The following is a 14814-nucleotide window of genomic DNA, read 5'->3' as shown; positions in this document are numbered from 1 at the left end:
GCCTTGGCCTACATGGGCCAAGGGCACCAGCCCTAAGAGGCCCATGCGCCTGGGGAAACCCTAAAGGAAGAGTCCCAGCAGGGGAAGGCACCTCCTAGGTGCCTTGGGGGGGAAGGACTCCTCCCCTGGCCGCCGCCCCCTTGGAGATTGGATCTCCTAGGGGCTGGCGCACCCCCCCCCCTTGGGATCCCTATATATAGTGGGGTAGGAGGGCCTCTCAAACACACCTTTTGCCTTTGGTGCAGCCCCTCCCTCTCTCCCAAGTTCTTCTCCTCTTCTGCGGTGCTCGGCGAAGCCCTGCAGGATTGCCACGCTCCTCCACCACCACCATGCCGTTGTGCTGCTGCTGGATGGAGTCTTCCTCAACCTCTCCCTCTCTCCTTGCTGGATCAAGGCATGGGAGACGTCTCCGTTTCGTACGTGTGTTGAACGCGGAGGTGCCGTCCGTTCGGCGCTAGGATCATCGGTGATTTGAATCACGACGAGTACGACTCCATCAACCCCGTTCTCTTGAACGCTTCCGCTTAGCGATCTACAAGGGTATGTAGATGCACTCTCCTTCCCCTCGTTGCTAGTCTCTCCATAGATAGATCTTGGTGATACGTAAGAAAATTTTGAATTTATGCTACGTTCCCCAACATTACTTGCCCAAGATTCGATCGTCGGTATCTCAATACCTAGTTAAATCTCGTTACTGGCAAGTCTCTTTAATCTTTCTGTAATGCTACATCCAGTAACTAACTCATTAGCTACATTTCTTGCAAGGCTTATTGTGATGTACATTACCGAGAGGGCCCAGAGATACCTATCCGACAATCGGAGTGACAAACCCTAATCTTGATCCATGCCAACTCAACAAACACCATCGGAGAGACCTGTAAAGCACCTTTATAATCACCCAGTTACTTTGTGGCGTTTGGTAGCACACGAAGTGTTCCCCCGGTATTCGGGAGTTGCATGATCTCATAGTCATAGGAACATGTATAGTTATGAAGAAAGCAATAGCAACAAACTAAACGATCATCGTGCTAAGCTAACGGATGGGTCAAGTCAATCACATAATTCCCTAATGATGTGATCTCGTTAATCAAATGACAACTCATGTCTATGGTTAGGAAACATAACCATCATTGATTCAACGAGCTAGTCAAGTAGAGGCAAACTAGTGACACTCTGTTTGTCTATGTATTCACACATGTACTAAGTTTCCGGTTAATACAATTCTAGCATGAATAATAAACATTTATCATGATATAAGGAAATATAAATAACAACTTTATTATTGCCTCTAGGGCATATTTCCTTCAAATACTACTAGAGAAGTTTAGCTCTACATTGCTCTCGTTAGTACATTTTTGCCCTGTATCATTGTACTAAAAATGATAGCTAGTTAATTATGTAGCATCACTTTGTATCATTTTGTCAATATTATCATATCTATATTTACTCTTAGCAAAATGTAGAATAAAGAGAATATGCTTATGGAAAAGTTTTTGTGGTGAACTTCTTGAATTATTCTCCATCGACATGGAGAAGGGCTTTATAGAGCAGGTGATAATAGCTATGGTAAATCCATCCTTCTCACGCCTTCAAACTTTATTGTAGTATAGATTTGGATAGACATTACTGGCTCAACTGCTAATTAGTTTGACATTAGCATCAAATTGCATGTTTGCAACAACTCTCATTTTTCACTTTTAGTTATAAAACTAGTTGCATATTCCTACCATGCGACGAATCTGGTGCTTGCGGGGATCCAACGCTTCCCGTGGCGCTAACGACTCTACTAGTTGCGGATGGCGTAGGGCTGACCCCCTCATCTGGAACGAGACAAAGGACACCGTCCATGTCTATCCCGCTACCCCTTGTCTCGGTGAATGATGTTGTCCCCTTGGAGGCCCAGTAGGAGTCGCAGCCCAAGGAAACATATCGATGTTGTGCTGCGGCACTCTGCCTTCGAAGCTCGCAACAAGGAGGGAATCTGCCGCGTGTTCCGCCACGCAACCACCGACGAGGAGCAGCGATTGGAGCTCGTGAGTGCGACCCCTATGCTTACCTCAAAGATGTCTCCGAGGAGGGGGAGGAGGAGGAATAATCGAGGAAGAAGAAGAGGACCATGACAACAGCGAAGAGGACGAAGACTAGACGATGCCGGCCACGACTAGTGTAGGTAGCAGTATTCTTGGAAATGTCGCTAAGTCGCAAATTATATGTAAAATGACGCATTTTGGCTAAGTAAATTGCACAAAACCACCACTTTGAAGGTTAGATTTGCAGAAAACACTACGTTACATTTTTTGCAGAAAACACCATGTCTATCGTAATCTTTTTGCAAATAACACTGATTGGCGTATTTGCCTTGACTGAGCACGTTTATGACAGATGGGACCCACTAGTCAGGCTGATGTGGCATCAATTTCTAACACCGTTACGTTGAACCGTCCTTTTGCTGGACATGGGCCCACTTGTCAGCATTTCATCCTAGTTTCTCTCTCTCCCTCCCTCGAACCAGCAGAGCAGCACGCAGGAGCGCTGCCGCCGCCCATCGCCATGGCCCTGAGCTCCACGAAATTCGTCGCAATTAACCAACTCTCTCATCGGATCCATCAAGAATCGAGCCGCAGCCCCCTCTGCATCTCGGATTCCTGCTCCTTTGTCACGAGCGACGGCCGCGAGCACTGGCGGGTCCTGGATGAGGTAGGCGATCCCAGCGATGCAATCGTCCTGGAGTGCGCGCATGACGTCCTCGACACGTGGCGGAAGGGCGCTCCTCAGCCGGGGAGGGACGGGCGGCGTCCCCTGCTTTCCCCTCGGTGCGGCAAAGGCGACGGCGTCCTCGGCGCGTGGCGGAAGGCCGCCCCACGGCCGGGGGCGGGACAGGCGACGTCCTCTGCTCCCCCCTCGGTGCGGCAACGGCGACGGCGGCGCCTGCCTCGGCCGGGGTCGGGACGGGCGACGACAACCCCTGCCACGGTCGCGGTCTGGGTTAGGACGGGCGACGGCAGCCCCTGCCACAAATAGACGGGCAACGACCTTTGCGTGCATCTGGGCACAGCGCCTGCGACGGCGGACTTTGCCTCGGCCGGCGGCGGGACGAGCGGCGGCGGCTTGGTGAACTAAGATTTGGGGCGATTTGGGGGTACAGTGATAAGATGAACTGATTTTTCTTCTTCTTTTGTTTCAATGACCGGTGGACCCCACAGTCTCACTCATGATGTTATCGTCACCAATTGTCGCCGTTACGCGTAAAATGTTAAGTGTCGCCACGTCAGCCTGACTGGTGGCCCCACCTGTCATAAACAAGTTTAACTGAGCCCGATCCATCGATTAGTGTCTTCTGCAAAAAGATTACCGAAGATATGGTGTTTTCTGCAAAAAAAAGTATTGTAGTGGTTTTCGCAAAGCTAACCTTCAAAGTGGTGGTTTTGTACAATTTACTCCATTTTGGCCACCAAATATAGGTGCTAATCTATTGTCATGATACACGTGTTGGTTAGATTATTGAGCTTAAAGTGCCCCTACAAAATCAATGAAAATGGAAAAAAAAACAAAGAATTTTAGGGAGGCCGCCATTTTGGAAATTCTGTGTTTGCGCACAGCCGTCGCAACCTTCATATCTAATGTGTTATGACAACTGTCGATATTTCGATATGGTGACTCTGCTAGAGTTGCTTTTGTTACGAAGTTTCAATATTTTTGCCGACTCTTCTAGAGCTGGTCTTAGACGTCACTACTGGTTTAGCTCCAGTTTTTCACAATCTTTTAGTTTTGGTGTGTGATCTCAAGCATGCCGGATGCGGCCTGCTCACCGGGTTCATGGTTTTCTTTTCCCTCCACAACAACAAACAGAGGAAAGCCGCTTACACGGCGCCACAGAAAACGTTACTTCAGGTGATGCGACCTCGTACGACGCACAACTGCAAACGAGAAAAGCCGTTGCGGGTATTAAGTTGTTCGGATGGCACGGGACTGTCGCATAGCAACAGCCTAGCAGATAGACCAAAAATCGTCACGCCAGTACATTTTGCACACCAAGCTCAAGCGACTCACGGGACTGTCGCAGGCAAGTCTCGCCCCAAACCTACTCCTAGATAAACATGCAACCCGGGCGGTGCGCCTGATCTTCCGTTTATTTATAGAGGAATCCCCGGCGCTCAGCAGACGCAGCGACAAGTCCGCGGCACGCGCGACCCGCCGGAGAAAGAGGGAGGGAGGAGATGATGGGCGGCGCCGACACCCTCCTCCGTCAGGAGCCATGGTTCGTCTCCCTGGCCGTCCTCGGCGCACTGTACACAGCAGCCGTGGTGCTCCGCCTCCTCTCACACCTCGCCCTCCTCCTGCGCCGGCCGAGGGACCTCCGCCGCCGCTACGGGGCGTGGGCCGTCGTGACCGGTCCGACGTCCGGCATCGGCCAGTCCATGGCCCTGGAGCTCGCGCGCTTGGGCCTCAACCTCGTCCTCGTCGGCCGCGACCCCGCCAAGCTCCAGGACATCTCCGAGACCATCTCCAAGACTCGCTCCGTGCAGACAAAGACGGTCGTCTTTGACCTCGCGCTCGTCGCCACCCCTCGAGGTGACCCATACGCACGGTGCACAACACAAGCATCGCCACGGCATCCATGTGAATAAGATGGAGCTGACTGTGATCTACCTCACGGTATAAACTGAACTGCTGAGCATATATACTGCATTTGGCAGGGGACGAGGCGGTGTGGCGGCTCCGGGAGGCCGTGGAGGGGCTGGACGTGGGGGTGCTGGTGAACAACGCCGGGGTGGCCAAGCCATGCGCGCTGTACCTACACGAGGTGGACGTGGAGGCGTGGGTGCGGATGATGCGGGTTAACCTGTGTGCGCTGACGGAGGTGACGGCCGCGGTGCTGCCGGGGATGGTGCAGCGGGGCAGGGGCGCCGTCGTCAACATCGGCTCCGGGTCGTCGGAGGCCATCCCTTCCTTCCCCCTCTACACCATCTACGCCGCTTCCAAACGGTACTGCACTGCATACGGTCTTGTCAATTTCACTGTACGTACATACGTATCTTGGATTCTTGGGTAGGTCGCCGAAAGGAAAAGCGCTTTGGTTGGTTTGCGCTTGCTGCTTTTCTATTTGTAATTCATTGCGCTAACTGTTTCTGGGTTTGTTGACGTCACTCATCATCATGTTCTTGGCTGTTGTTGAGCAGTGATCATGTTCTTAACTGTTCATGCGCTTGCTGCTTTTCTTTTATTCTGTTGGCTTATATGAAATACAAGTACATGACTCTTTCTAGATTTTCTGTGTTAAATAAGTAGATGGTTTTAAATCTCAGGTACGTTGCTCAGTTCTCCCGGAGCCTCTACGTGGAGTACAGAAGCAAAGGGATCGATGTGCAATGCCAGGTAAGCATGCAAATTTAAATTGTAGTTTTACGAGCATTCGACAAAAATATACCATAGGTATATTTACTATATTTTGTTTCAAATTTCAAGCGGGTGGGGGGGGGGGGGGGGGGGGAGGGGAGGGGATGAGTACAGAGAATGCTGCTGAGACCAATAAGCTTGATCGTCTTTCTGCAGCCAGAGCATATGAAAAATAAGGGCATGTTTGGTTTTAAATAAGTCACCAATTTATAAGTCGAAAAGTGAAAAAAATGACTTATTTTGCCAAATAGACCCGACTTATAAGTCACCCCAACTTATAAGTCATAAGTTGCTCCACCCCAACTTAAAATTTATAAGTCATCCCTTTTGTGTGGGTCCCATCACCTGTATGATGTTGATTGGTGTGGAAAGGTGTGTCAGGTGACTTATAAGTCAGATGACAACCAAACATGCGTGACTTATAAGTTACTAGTTTTAAGTCATCTGACTTATAAATCGGGTGACTTATTGAAACCAAACAGGCCTTAGCTAGGAGCCATCCTACCGCAGGTGCAGAGTGCAGACCCCCCATGTGATCGACTGCACCGTCCTTGAGAAAGAAAGAAAAAAACTGATTCATCCATACATAGTCAGTGATTCAGTTTGCGGTCTGCACACATAGATTCCAGATCAACAGAGTTTGGTTTACTCGCTGGATTAGTTTACGGTCTGCACAGCCCCATGATCCCATGCATCTTACTGCAGATCATGGGTAATATATTAAGGGCCATGTGTTCAGCACGGAAATGCCGGAGTCTAAAGCTCTGCACACTGACGGGTTAACCTTTGAGAAGGCCGAGTTGATTACAAACATGGAAGAACCGCCGAAATTCGAGTTAGTTTTTCTAAAAAGTTGACAGGGAGATGGAGGTAGTTGAAACATGCTCCACCGAGTTATCGGTCGTCAGAGAGTTAGTTGAAACATGGTCCACCGAGTTATCAGTCGTTAGAAAGACCCCAACCTAACCACTTGCCGGGTCTGGGGTACACACTGGTCCGGCGTGCTTTCAGAGGCCGTCACCGCCAACTGCCATCGCTCCATCTTCAGAGTTGTACTGATGCATCAACCTTGCTCGGTCCAGCTATCGTCGACGCCACCACGGCGCCCAACGGCACCTCCTCCCTACGTGTAAACAGTTGTACACGTCGCGGTCGCCACTGATACACTTCAGCGCCATGCTGCCACGTACCACCAGCCGACACAACTTGAAACCCTTGAAGGACCTGCCGTGCGTAACACCTGCCGACCAGGCATGACCAAGCGTATCACCTGTCGGTCATGCATGACTTGACATCTCCACCGAAGCTCCGTGCAAGACGAAGCCGCTCCACCTCCTGCCTCTGACTTCTAGCGCTGCTTCATAAAACGACACTCCCAAGAGAGAAACGACACCGCAGTGCCGCCATCGTCCGGTCTGAAACACCAGATCCTAGGGTTTCCCCCGGAGCAATACGAGTGGGTCGACGAAAGTCACATGACGATGCCTTCATCAAGGTAACGACGTGGAATGCCGCCATCGCCCGCCGCCGGCTCGGTTTTCACCGGCAACTACGTCTCCCCGACTCGCAGGTGGTGCCAGATGACGGATCCCGAGATCCGAACACCCAGCCTCAGGCCGACCATCTCTGATGGAAGAGATGACCACCACCGCCGGTTGAAATGGTCAGAACAGATCTGATCGGAGGTGCCACCGACGAGACCACCAGGCCCTCCACGCCGCCGTCGCCGATGTGAAGACAAGCATGCACGCCACCGCAGCCTAACTGGCCGGCGCCAACCGCAGCCGCCGCCTCCGCCCGAAGGGCCATCCGCAGTGCCCGCAACCCTGGCCTCCGCCGCGCCAAGCCGTCGCCGTCCGAGGACGGGCCGGCCTGCCACCGCGCCGCAGATCCCAGATCGATCGCGCCACCACACACCTTAGGGTTCGCCCCACCCCGAAGACGCGTGAGAGAGGAGATCCCCCGCCACAGCCGTTGGCCCCCGTGCTTAGCCCAGCGGCGTCTTCCGGCGGCGGCGGAGGAAGAAGAGGAGGGAGTTTGCGGCGGCGGCGGCTAGGTTTCTGGCCGCCTGAGTCGCCCTAGGGGGAGGATGACGCGGGGGGTACTCTGTGTTTCCCTCCATGTACTATAAGATATCTAAAACGGTACATAACTTGTAACTTGTAGATACCTTTGAGGCCAAATAAACGGTGATAATCATTATCATGGTGTGTGGTGCAACAACTGCAGGCCCCGCTGTTGGTGCAGACGAAGATGACGTCGGTAGTCGCGGGGTCCGGCAAGCGGGGCCGAGGCTTGCTGCAGCGGCTGCTCGTGCCGACGTCGGAGGAGTACGCGCGCGCGGCGACGCGCTGGATCGGGCACGGCCCGCTCTGCATGCCCAATCTGGGACACCGACTGCAGTGCCGCTTCTGCCGCGTCGTGCCAGACCGGCTCCTCGACGCACAGCGCCTGCGCGAGAACCTGCGGCAGAGGGCCGTCTTCCAGCGGCTCCGGTCGCCGAGGGCGTCGTCCCATGCCAACGGCGGCGAGCAGAGCTAGCTTGGCCCAGGCCGCGCGCGTGCATACTTTGTGTCGGTGCATACTTTGTGGTGTGGTACTACTGTGTATGATTTGACATGTATCTGTGAACCGTGGTTCGGTTTAAGTCGCCGTTGATGCACGCGCAGCTGATGCCTACATTTCTGTTGGCTGCATTTTCCTTTAGTTAAACCGTTCCTGGCCGAATGCGTCAATACGAAGCAAATGGAGTTCAACGGGGGAACAAAATAATAAACAGATTTCTTGAAAAAGGATGTGGTAGCTATAATAATACCAGGGATCTACGAAATCCATGGCTCAAGTGCGTGTCCCGGGGTCCCAGCCTCCATCACTTCTTCAGTTCCGCCTTGCTTCAAGAACAAAAAAAATATGTGTGGAAGACCACTAGCAGAACTGAATGTTGTATGCACCTTCATCTTGCAGTCGAATTACCTGGATTATTTGGGACAAATTCCTTTCTTTTTAACCGTACTGCAGTTATATAGCAGGATAAGGATACATGCTTGTACTGCCTCTATCATAAATTGCACATGAGTTGATTCCGAGTTTAGACAACTAGGAATCAATCGCTCTGAAGGTATTGCTCTTTTATTTTATTTCAGATCATGAGGAAATGGGTTCAGATATGTGACTACTCTATGCTGTACTAACTACTCTATGTTGTACTGACTAATCTTAGAATTATATTTGGTTCAGGATTAGTTCATCTGTTAATTCTCAGAGCACTTTTGGATCAGAAATAAACACGCTATTCACCTTCATAGGATGGGGGGCACGTTCAGGAAGCTATGAATCAACTATGAAATTTCTTGAACAAAAAGGCTAGAATTGTTGTATTTCAGAAAGTTGTAACTATATTTCAGAAACTTTGAGCGACCGACTGATCTAATTTAATTTGCCGCTACCATTATATTTTAGGCCATCATATAAGTGCACCGACATGTAACATGGTACAATCATGTTGATGTACTCATGAGAGGTACGCACTAAAACTAATATTTATTCCGATTAGTCTTTTTATTTCGAGATCACACCGACGGGAACCACGCCCCGGCCGCCAACCTGCCTCCTTCCCGATCCCAACCTCCCGAACCCTACCACGCCGCCAAGCCCGCCACCGCTCCGTTCCATGGATCCACTTCGCGACGGCCAGTTCTCGCGGCAGTCTCCGCCCGCTCCTCCTGGTCCACCTCCCCCACCAAGCTCTCTCTCCTAGATCGTGAGCTGATAGCGGAGGCACATAGGTTTCGGCTCCTCCACTAATGGTGATATCAAGGGCTGGTGGAGGCCGGCCATCATGGACATGTCGACAAGGCTGTTTCTTCCTAGACCCAATTCTTCGACGAGTTGCTCGAGAAAGATAGGAGCTTGAGGGGGGTTCTACGAGTCAGAGCGGGAGCCGGAGCGGTTCCTGAGCCTGGTATGCAAGGCACTAGGGCAGGCAAGCGGTTCTTGGCATGGCAGCGCTGATGCAGCATGCTGGCTCACTTGCTCGGACCAAGGGGTGGCTCGTGCACCGCTCATCCGTGTACGCCCTCAACTGCCTTCTCGGCTAGGTGCCGCCCGGACCACGCCTTTTCCGGTAAATGTGTTGCCTGGTCCCTGTCAAAATGTTTCTTAGCAGTACAAATGTCTATCACATTGCTGAATATTTTGTTGCAATCATACAAACTGCAGGCAGATTCTCAATCGTATCGGTTCGTGCACTTGTATGCTTTTGTAATTGTAGAAATGTTGAATTAGTAACTACATGGTATTCGGCTATATTCTAAATCAGCGGTTCCGACGAGATTCTTTATTATTCGGCTATATGAGTTAGTAACTCATGGCTTTCTTCTTCTACATTTGGGCTTCTATAGCTGAATTCCTGCATGTTAGATATACAGGCTGCAACGAGAAAAGTAATCTTCTATGGAGCGCCACCAAATCAAAGATTGTGTTTGTACACCCTTGTTAAGAGAGATGGCAGGACATGCATTGGCCCTTTCTACTTGGTACTTGAATCAAATGGTGGGTGTCAATTTTATCCAAGAGCTATGTCTAATATGTGGCCTAATTCAGCTGGACTTGTTGTATTCTCTTCTGGTGACCGTCTTTTGTTTAAAACCCAATTATCAAAGTTGCTGCTTAAAATTCCCCTACAAATTGGCATCTACAGGACACCAATGGACAATTTATTTAAACTCCACATGTGGATCATTTACTTCAAGCTCACATGTTACCAACCAGATTGATAGTATGTACATTATACAACCACATATCTCAAATTACTTGGGAATTGGAACATTTCTTGTTTTCAATTGAAAATAGTTACAACAAATTAAAAAAGGAGTTCCCTGTAATAAATGTGTTGAAATATGTGTGGTTTCTTACACAAATGGAAGTTATCAAGCCCGTTCTTTATGTAACAAAAAATTACTCCATCTGTAAAGAAATATAAGAGCATTTAGATTACTACTTTAGTGATATAAATGCTCTTATATTTGTTACGGAGGGAGTAGCAGATATATTTGACTAGATGTGCCAAACTGAGGTCGATAGGCAGTGGAAGCTTTTGCAGGTCATTTTCAAAGTTAAGTATATCTTCTTCGATGTGATGTTTCATTTATCTGCGTGCATCATGCTAACATCTGTTGGTTTGTTTCTAAACAGCAGTGCTACTACTGTGATGCATAAATCGGAAAGGTGTGATAGCACCCGGGAGCCCCGGCACCCCCTTGCTGTTCTCTGTCCAGCAGTGGTCTATTTGCAGTCTCGGTTTAATTAAGCAGCCTATTTACCCATACAAACGGTGCAGCTAGTAGGATGTAGCATCAGCCTGGCAGGAGGTGACGCGTCTCCCAGGTTGAAGGGACAATTCACAGACAATATGGGTCCCTAGCTGTTTCACACCACTGCCGGTTCTCATTTCTTTATTAAACCATCTTGTAGAGCAGCAAAGAGGTGAGAACCAGACAAGTCATAAACAGTGTCCTCTCCTATATCTATTTCCTGATCAATATTTTGTAAACAGTGTATATGCATTGCTCAGAGAAGATCCCACTATAAGTAGTAAAAAGTAAATGGCCTTTTTACTTTGCTCTTCTAGTCTTGTTGCTTCAGACACACACTCTAGCATGTGTTTTACTCGTTGGCTCACATGCGACAAGGACGATGTGACAATTCTGATGTAGACTTGCCGCTCACAGACGCGGCTGATACTGCCTAAAATGAACAGTGCGACACTAGGCTCACATGCGATTCAAACAATTCCTGCCTCTTGCGCTTAGCAATTTCATAGACCTGTTAATCAAACAGCGGTTCAGGACCTGGTGCAGATCTCAATGCGCTGGCTCTTACACGGACGGTAAAGATAGAAGGGTGCAGGGACACCCGGGTCCTGAACGGCCAGTCTCAAATTCAGTGCCACTTCTCAAGCTACTAGCCCTAGAAGAAACACAATGAGGTAGTGCAGCGATGATTATCTAGCCCACCAAGCTGGATGCAGCAAGGTTACTCGTGATCAAAACAGTTGATGTTAGTTAAAAAACCAGTTCTGATGCCAATTGGCTTGAGGAAATCAGCCAAGATGCTTTGAAGAAATTGCACGCTTTCTATCAGTTCTGCAGACCACACACAATCTTTGGCATTGTGAGATTTGTCATTTTTTGTTCCAATTTACATATGTAGTTTTGATGCACACTGCTTGATGCGCTCTTTATTGTGTTTATTGTATTGTTAGATCATAGGATAACTTCAGTGTCTCTCCTGTTAATGAAGAGCCTAGATGATTTTACTACTACGATACTAAGAGTTATTATAGATTTTTATCTCTTACGAGTAATATTATTTGGCAACTAAAAATATACCTAGCCATTTGTGTATGGAAATTTTACACTGTTACGTCTTAAAAAAATTCAATTTTTTCTCTTTCTGTGCACGCTTTGGCTGCTGCTTTATGTATGAAGATTTACCTGGTAGGGCTGAATCAGCTGTTCGACATTCAGATTGAAAAGGTTGTATTTTATTCCTTGTGGTTTGAAAAAATGCACCTTCTTAATCCTTTATATTGTACAATCATTTAGTATAAATTATACTCTATTTTGGAGATCAACAAGCCAGGTTTTCCATTGGTAGCTAGGCGATTTTCAGTAGCAACTGGAGTATTCTTAGTGGTCACATTCCTGATCATGGTATATTAGGTTCAACATAATGGTGTTATGGTGTGGAAAATATGGCTGAAGTCTAAATACTTAAGTGTTGTTGTTTTCAGAGCTTTAGCTTTGGAATCTGTTTCGGATCGGTGCCACTGACGTGTGCTTTAATTATCAGCTTCCTTCTTGGAAGTGTTCCATTGAGGTAAGTAGCACTTACCATCATGAGAATGGGAAAGTAAGTTCCATGAAACCATCAAACGCCAAGTGATGATCATTTTCATCTCATATTTGATCCTTTTCAGGCTCCGATGCTCCGGTGGGAACGACACACACTCCTCGCTGCATCTTGTATCCTATTTGTGAGGGCTATCATGGTCCAATTGGCTTTCTTTGCACATATGCAGGTACTCGGCACAGTACACATCTTCAGTAGCACTAGAAATTCATACTTATTTACTTGGCTTCCTTCATCAGTGTTTGATGATTCATTTTGCAGTGACATGTTCTGAAAAGGCCCTTGGCAGCAACAAAATGACTGGTGTTTGCAACATTGTCCTGTGTTGGTTCTCTGCCGTCATAGCTATATTCAAGGTAATTAAACATGCAATGAATGTATAATTTTGGTATCATCAAGCATATTTTTTATTGATGTCCGGAGCTTTCAGGATATTCCTGGCGTTGATGGAGACCGAGACTTTGGCATCACTAAAAGTGTTTCAAGAAAACCATATGCCACTATAAACTGGTTGATTTTGAACCTATTTTTTCAATTGTAGGTGTATCAGCTTTGCAGTGGAGCATGTTGTTCGTCGTGGGTCGAACTGAGGTGAGTATTTGATACGTTAGTATATTGGGACGTTGGCTGCTCGGCGTGAGGACCTATGTCTATGTTATGTTTAAGTTAAAAGTACAATTTAGATGCGGGCCATACATACACAGATTAATGTATAGTTAGCTTCCCATCTTGTAACCTGGAGTTATATCTCTGCACATATCTGAAGGCAAACATCGTACACAAGTGATCTGGTTATGAAAAGCTTCATGTCCAGTCAATATATACCTAATGCTAGGTGAAAATAATCATAGAGGTTCATTGAAAATGGATTTGATTTAATTATTTAGTTCCCATGCATTTAATTGTCATTGAGAAGCATAATATTTTGTTGATGCTTTGTAACTTGTTAGTTGTTGTTATTTAGTTTTGCCCATGGAGTCCAGGTGTCCATCGAATTTCATAGATTGCTTCGTAACTTGTTGATGTTTGTTCATGCCTTTTGAATGTGTGCTTCGTAGCTTTGCTATTGTCGTTGGACACTTGGACTTAGATGATATATGACTTGGGGTTGGGCGCATAGCTCTTTCACCAAAAATGCAAAGTATGGTAGCTTAAACCGTTGAAAGGATATCACCATCGATTGGCTGAGAAGCTTGGGTATTTTCTGTAAATTATTAAAGCATTGTGCTGAAATGTAGGCCAAGACTGATGAGTTGATGGCGAGAACAAACTACTACTCTACCCAGCAACTTATACAGGTGCATTTCCCTATATTTTTACAATAACATGACCTGCCAGTTTTGCTTTATGCAGAGTTGTACCAGTTAGTAGTTAGTGTATGAAAAATAAGCTTGATTTATGCTCCTCTTTTCTCCTTCTTGAAAACTGTACATGTTGTATGTGTTGATGATACTTTCATACGGTGATATAGAGATATGGTCTTGACCCTGCTCAAGCTCATCCACACCGTTGTCACTATAGCTGCTTCTGCGAGTCTCTTGTCATCTTCTTCGCCGCCGGCTTGGTAAATCTCTCAGTTTACTTCTCCTCTTCCTCTCTTGAGCTCTGTAGAAAGTGGGCTAGGTGGGGAGGCGAGGGCGAAGTGCAGTAGGCGGTGCATTGGTTATAATATATGTGTAGCCAGTAAGGGCTGGTTCGTTCTCATCTCAAAGGCCTAAAGATCCGTTGTTGCAGGTCACCGCATTCGCTTCCCACAGCTGTGGATGACGACAAGGAGGTGGTGGGTGACATGGGCAAACAGTGCTTGGAGGTCCATGTTGCTTGTCTGCGTGTCTGCATAGAGAATTTTCTGTTGTTTGATTTGGTTTTACTGGAACAAGGAGTGGCACTGCCCAAGCTCCCCATTACACATTGTATTGAGTTAATTGTCGTTGAGGTGCGAACTTGCCATTTATTGTGATTTTATCATTCCTCCTAAATTCCGTTCCACAAGATAGTTCTTGCTCATAGAGATGCTTTGCATGGATTGTTTAAAAAACAAAGAATGTGACAAGTTTGTGCTTTGAAAATGGGATACTATGCTCAGTTCTAGCTTTAACATTTGTGATATCCAATTATACTCCTGTGGCTTGTATGTCATGGCAAGATGCCCACTTACTGCACCAATTCTCATTGGAAACAATGCTCTTTTGTCTTGGGACCAATTTTAGTGGTGACTTAATAACTGATTTTCTACTTTCTGCTTTAGGCTGTGAGGATGCAGGTTAATCGTGCTGCTGATTGTATAAGAGCTTGCAAAATGGACGATAATTTATTTTAATTCTGCAAGCACTTTCTTGTCGGCATGAATTCCTAAACTTTACTTTTGCACCTGGTACTGTGTTGTCTAATGTTCCCTGAGCTACGGAATTTGCATTTGGGCTGTACTTCCAAAGATGAAATTGTCTGCATAAGTGATTGTTCTGAAGGTACCGAATATGCTCACTAGGTATCCTATAGCTATAG

At 47.5% G+C, this 14814-nt stretch overlaps 1 protein-coding gene across 8 annotated transcripts; it reads left to right on the top strand.

The window, feature by feature from the left end:
* The first annotated feature begins 3994 nt into the window (after positions 1-3994).
* LOC147959044 (very-long-chain 3-oxoacyl-CoA reductase 1-like) lies at positions 3995-14443 on the top strand. 8 transcript variants are annotated; one of them, XR_015612260.1, is made up of 10 exons: positions 4000-4572; positions 4698-4986; positions 5307-5376; positions 12191-12276; positions 12377-12478; positions 12571-12665; positions 12851-12900; positions 13548-13607; positions 13781-13873; positions 14044-14443. XR_015612260.1 is itself a non-coding variant. In XM_087537830.1 (5 exons), the coding sequence occupies exons 1-5, from the start codon at positions 4218-4220 to the stop codon at positions 10605-10607; spliced, it is 852 nt and encodes a 283-aa protein (XP_087393956.1). In that variant the 5' UTR covers positions 4000-4217; the 3' UTR covers positions 10608-11025. The 8 variants fall into 8 exon arrangements, 4 of the variants coding, with proteins under 4 accessions (XP_087393952.1, XP_087393956.1, XP_087393955.1 ...); XR_015612261.1 differs by lacking the exon at positions 13781-13873; XR_015612262.1 differs by lacking the exons at positions 12851-12900; positions 13548-13607; positions 13781-13873; positions 14044-14443 and adding an exon at positions 12740-12844.
* Positions 14444-14814: the final 371 nt, after the last annotated feature.

Source organism: Triticum urartu, chromosome 7A, assembly GCF_056163025.1.
Source record: "Triticum urartu cultivar PI428250 chromosome 7A, HENAU_Tu73, whole genome shotgun sequence".
NCBI lineage: Eukaryota > Viridiplantae > Streptophyta > Magnoliopsida > Poales > Poaceae > Triticum > Triticum urartu.
This window is presented reverse-complemented; position numbering and strand designations above follow the sequence as displayed.

What these genes read in the sequence shown, in the direction of transcription:
- LOC147959044 (XM_087537826.1), top strand. Translation starts at nt 4,218, where the DNA reads ATGATGGGCGGCGCCGACACCCTCCTCCGTCAGGAGCCATGGTTCGTC. An exon ending in GCTCGTCGCCACCCCTCGAG is followed by an intron (nt 4,573 to 4,697) that starts GTGACCCATACG and finishes TGCATTTGGCAG; the next exon opens with GGGACGAGGCGGTGTGGCGG. An exon ending in ATCTACGCCGCTTCCAAACG is followed by an intron (nt 4,987 to 5,306) that starts GTACTGCACTGC and finishes TTTAAATCTCAG; the next exon opens with GTACGTTGCTCAGTTCTCCC.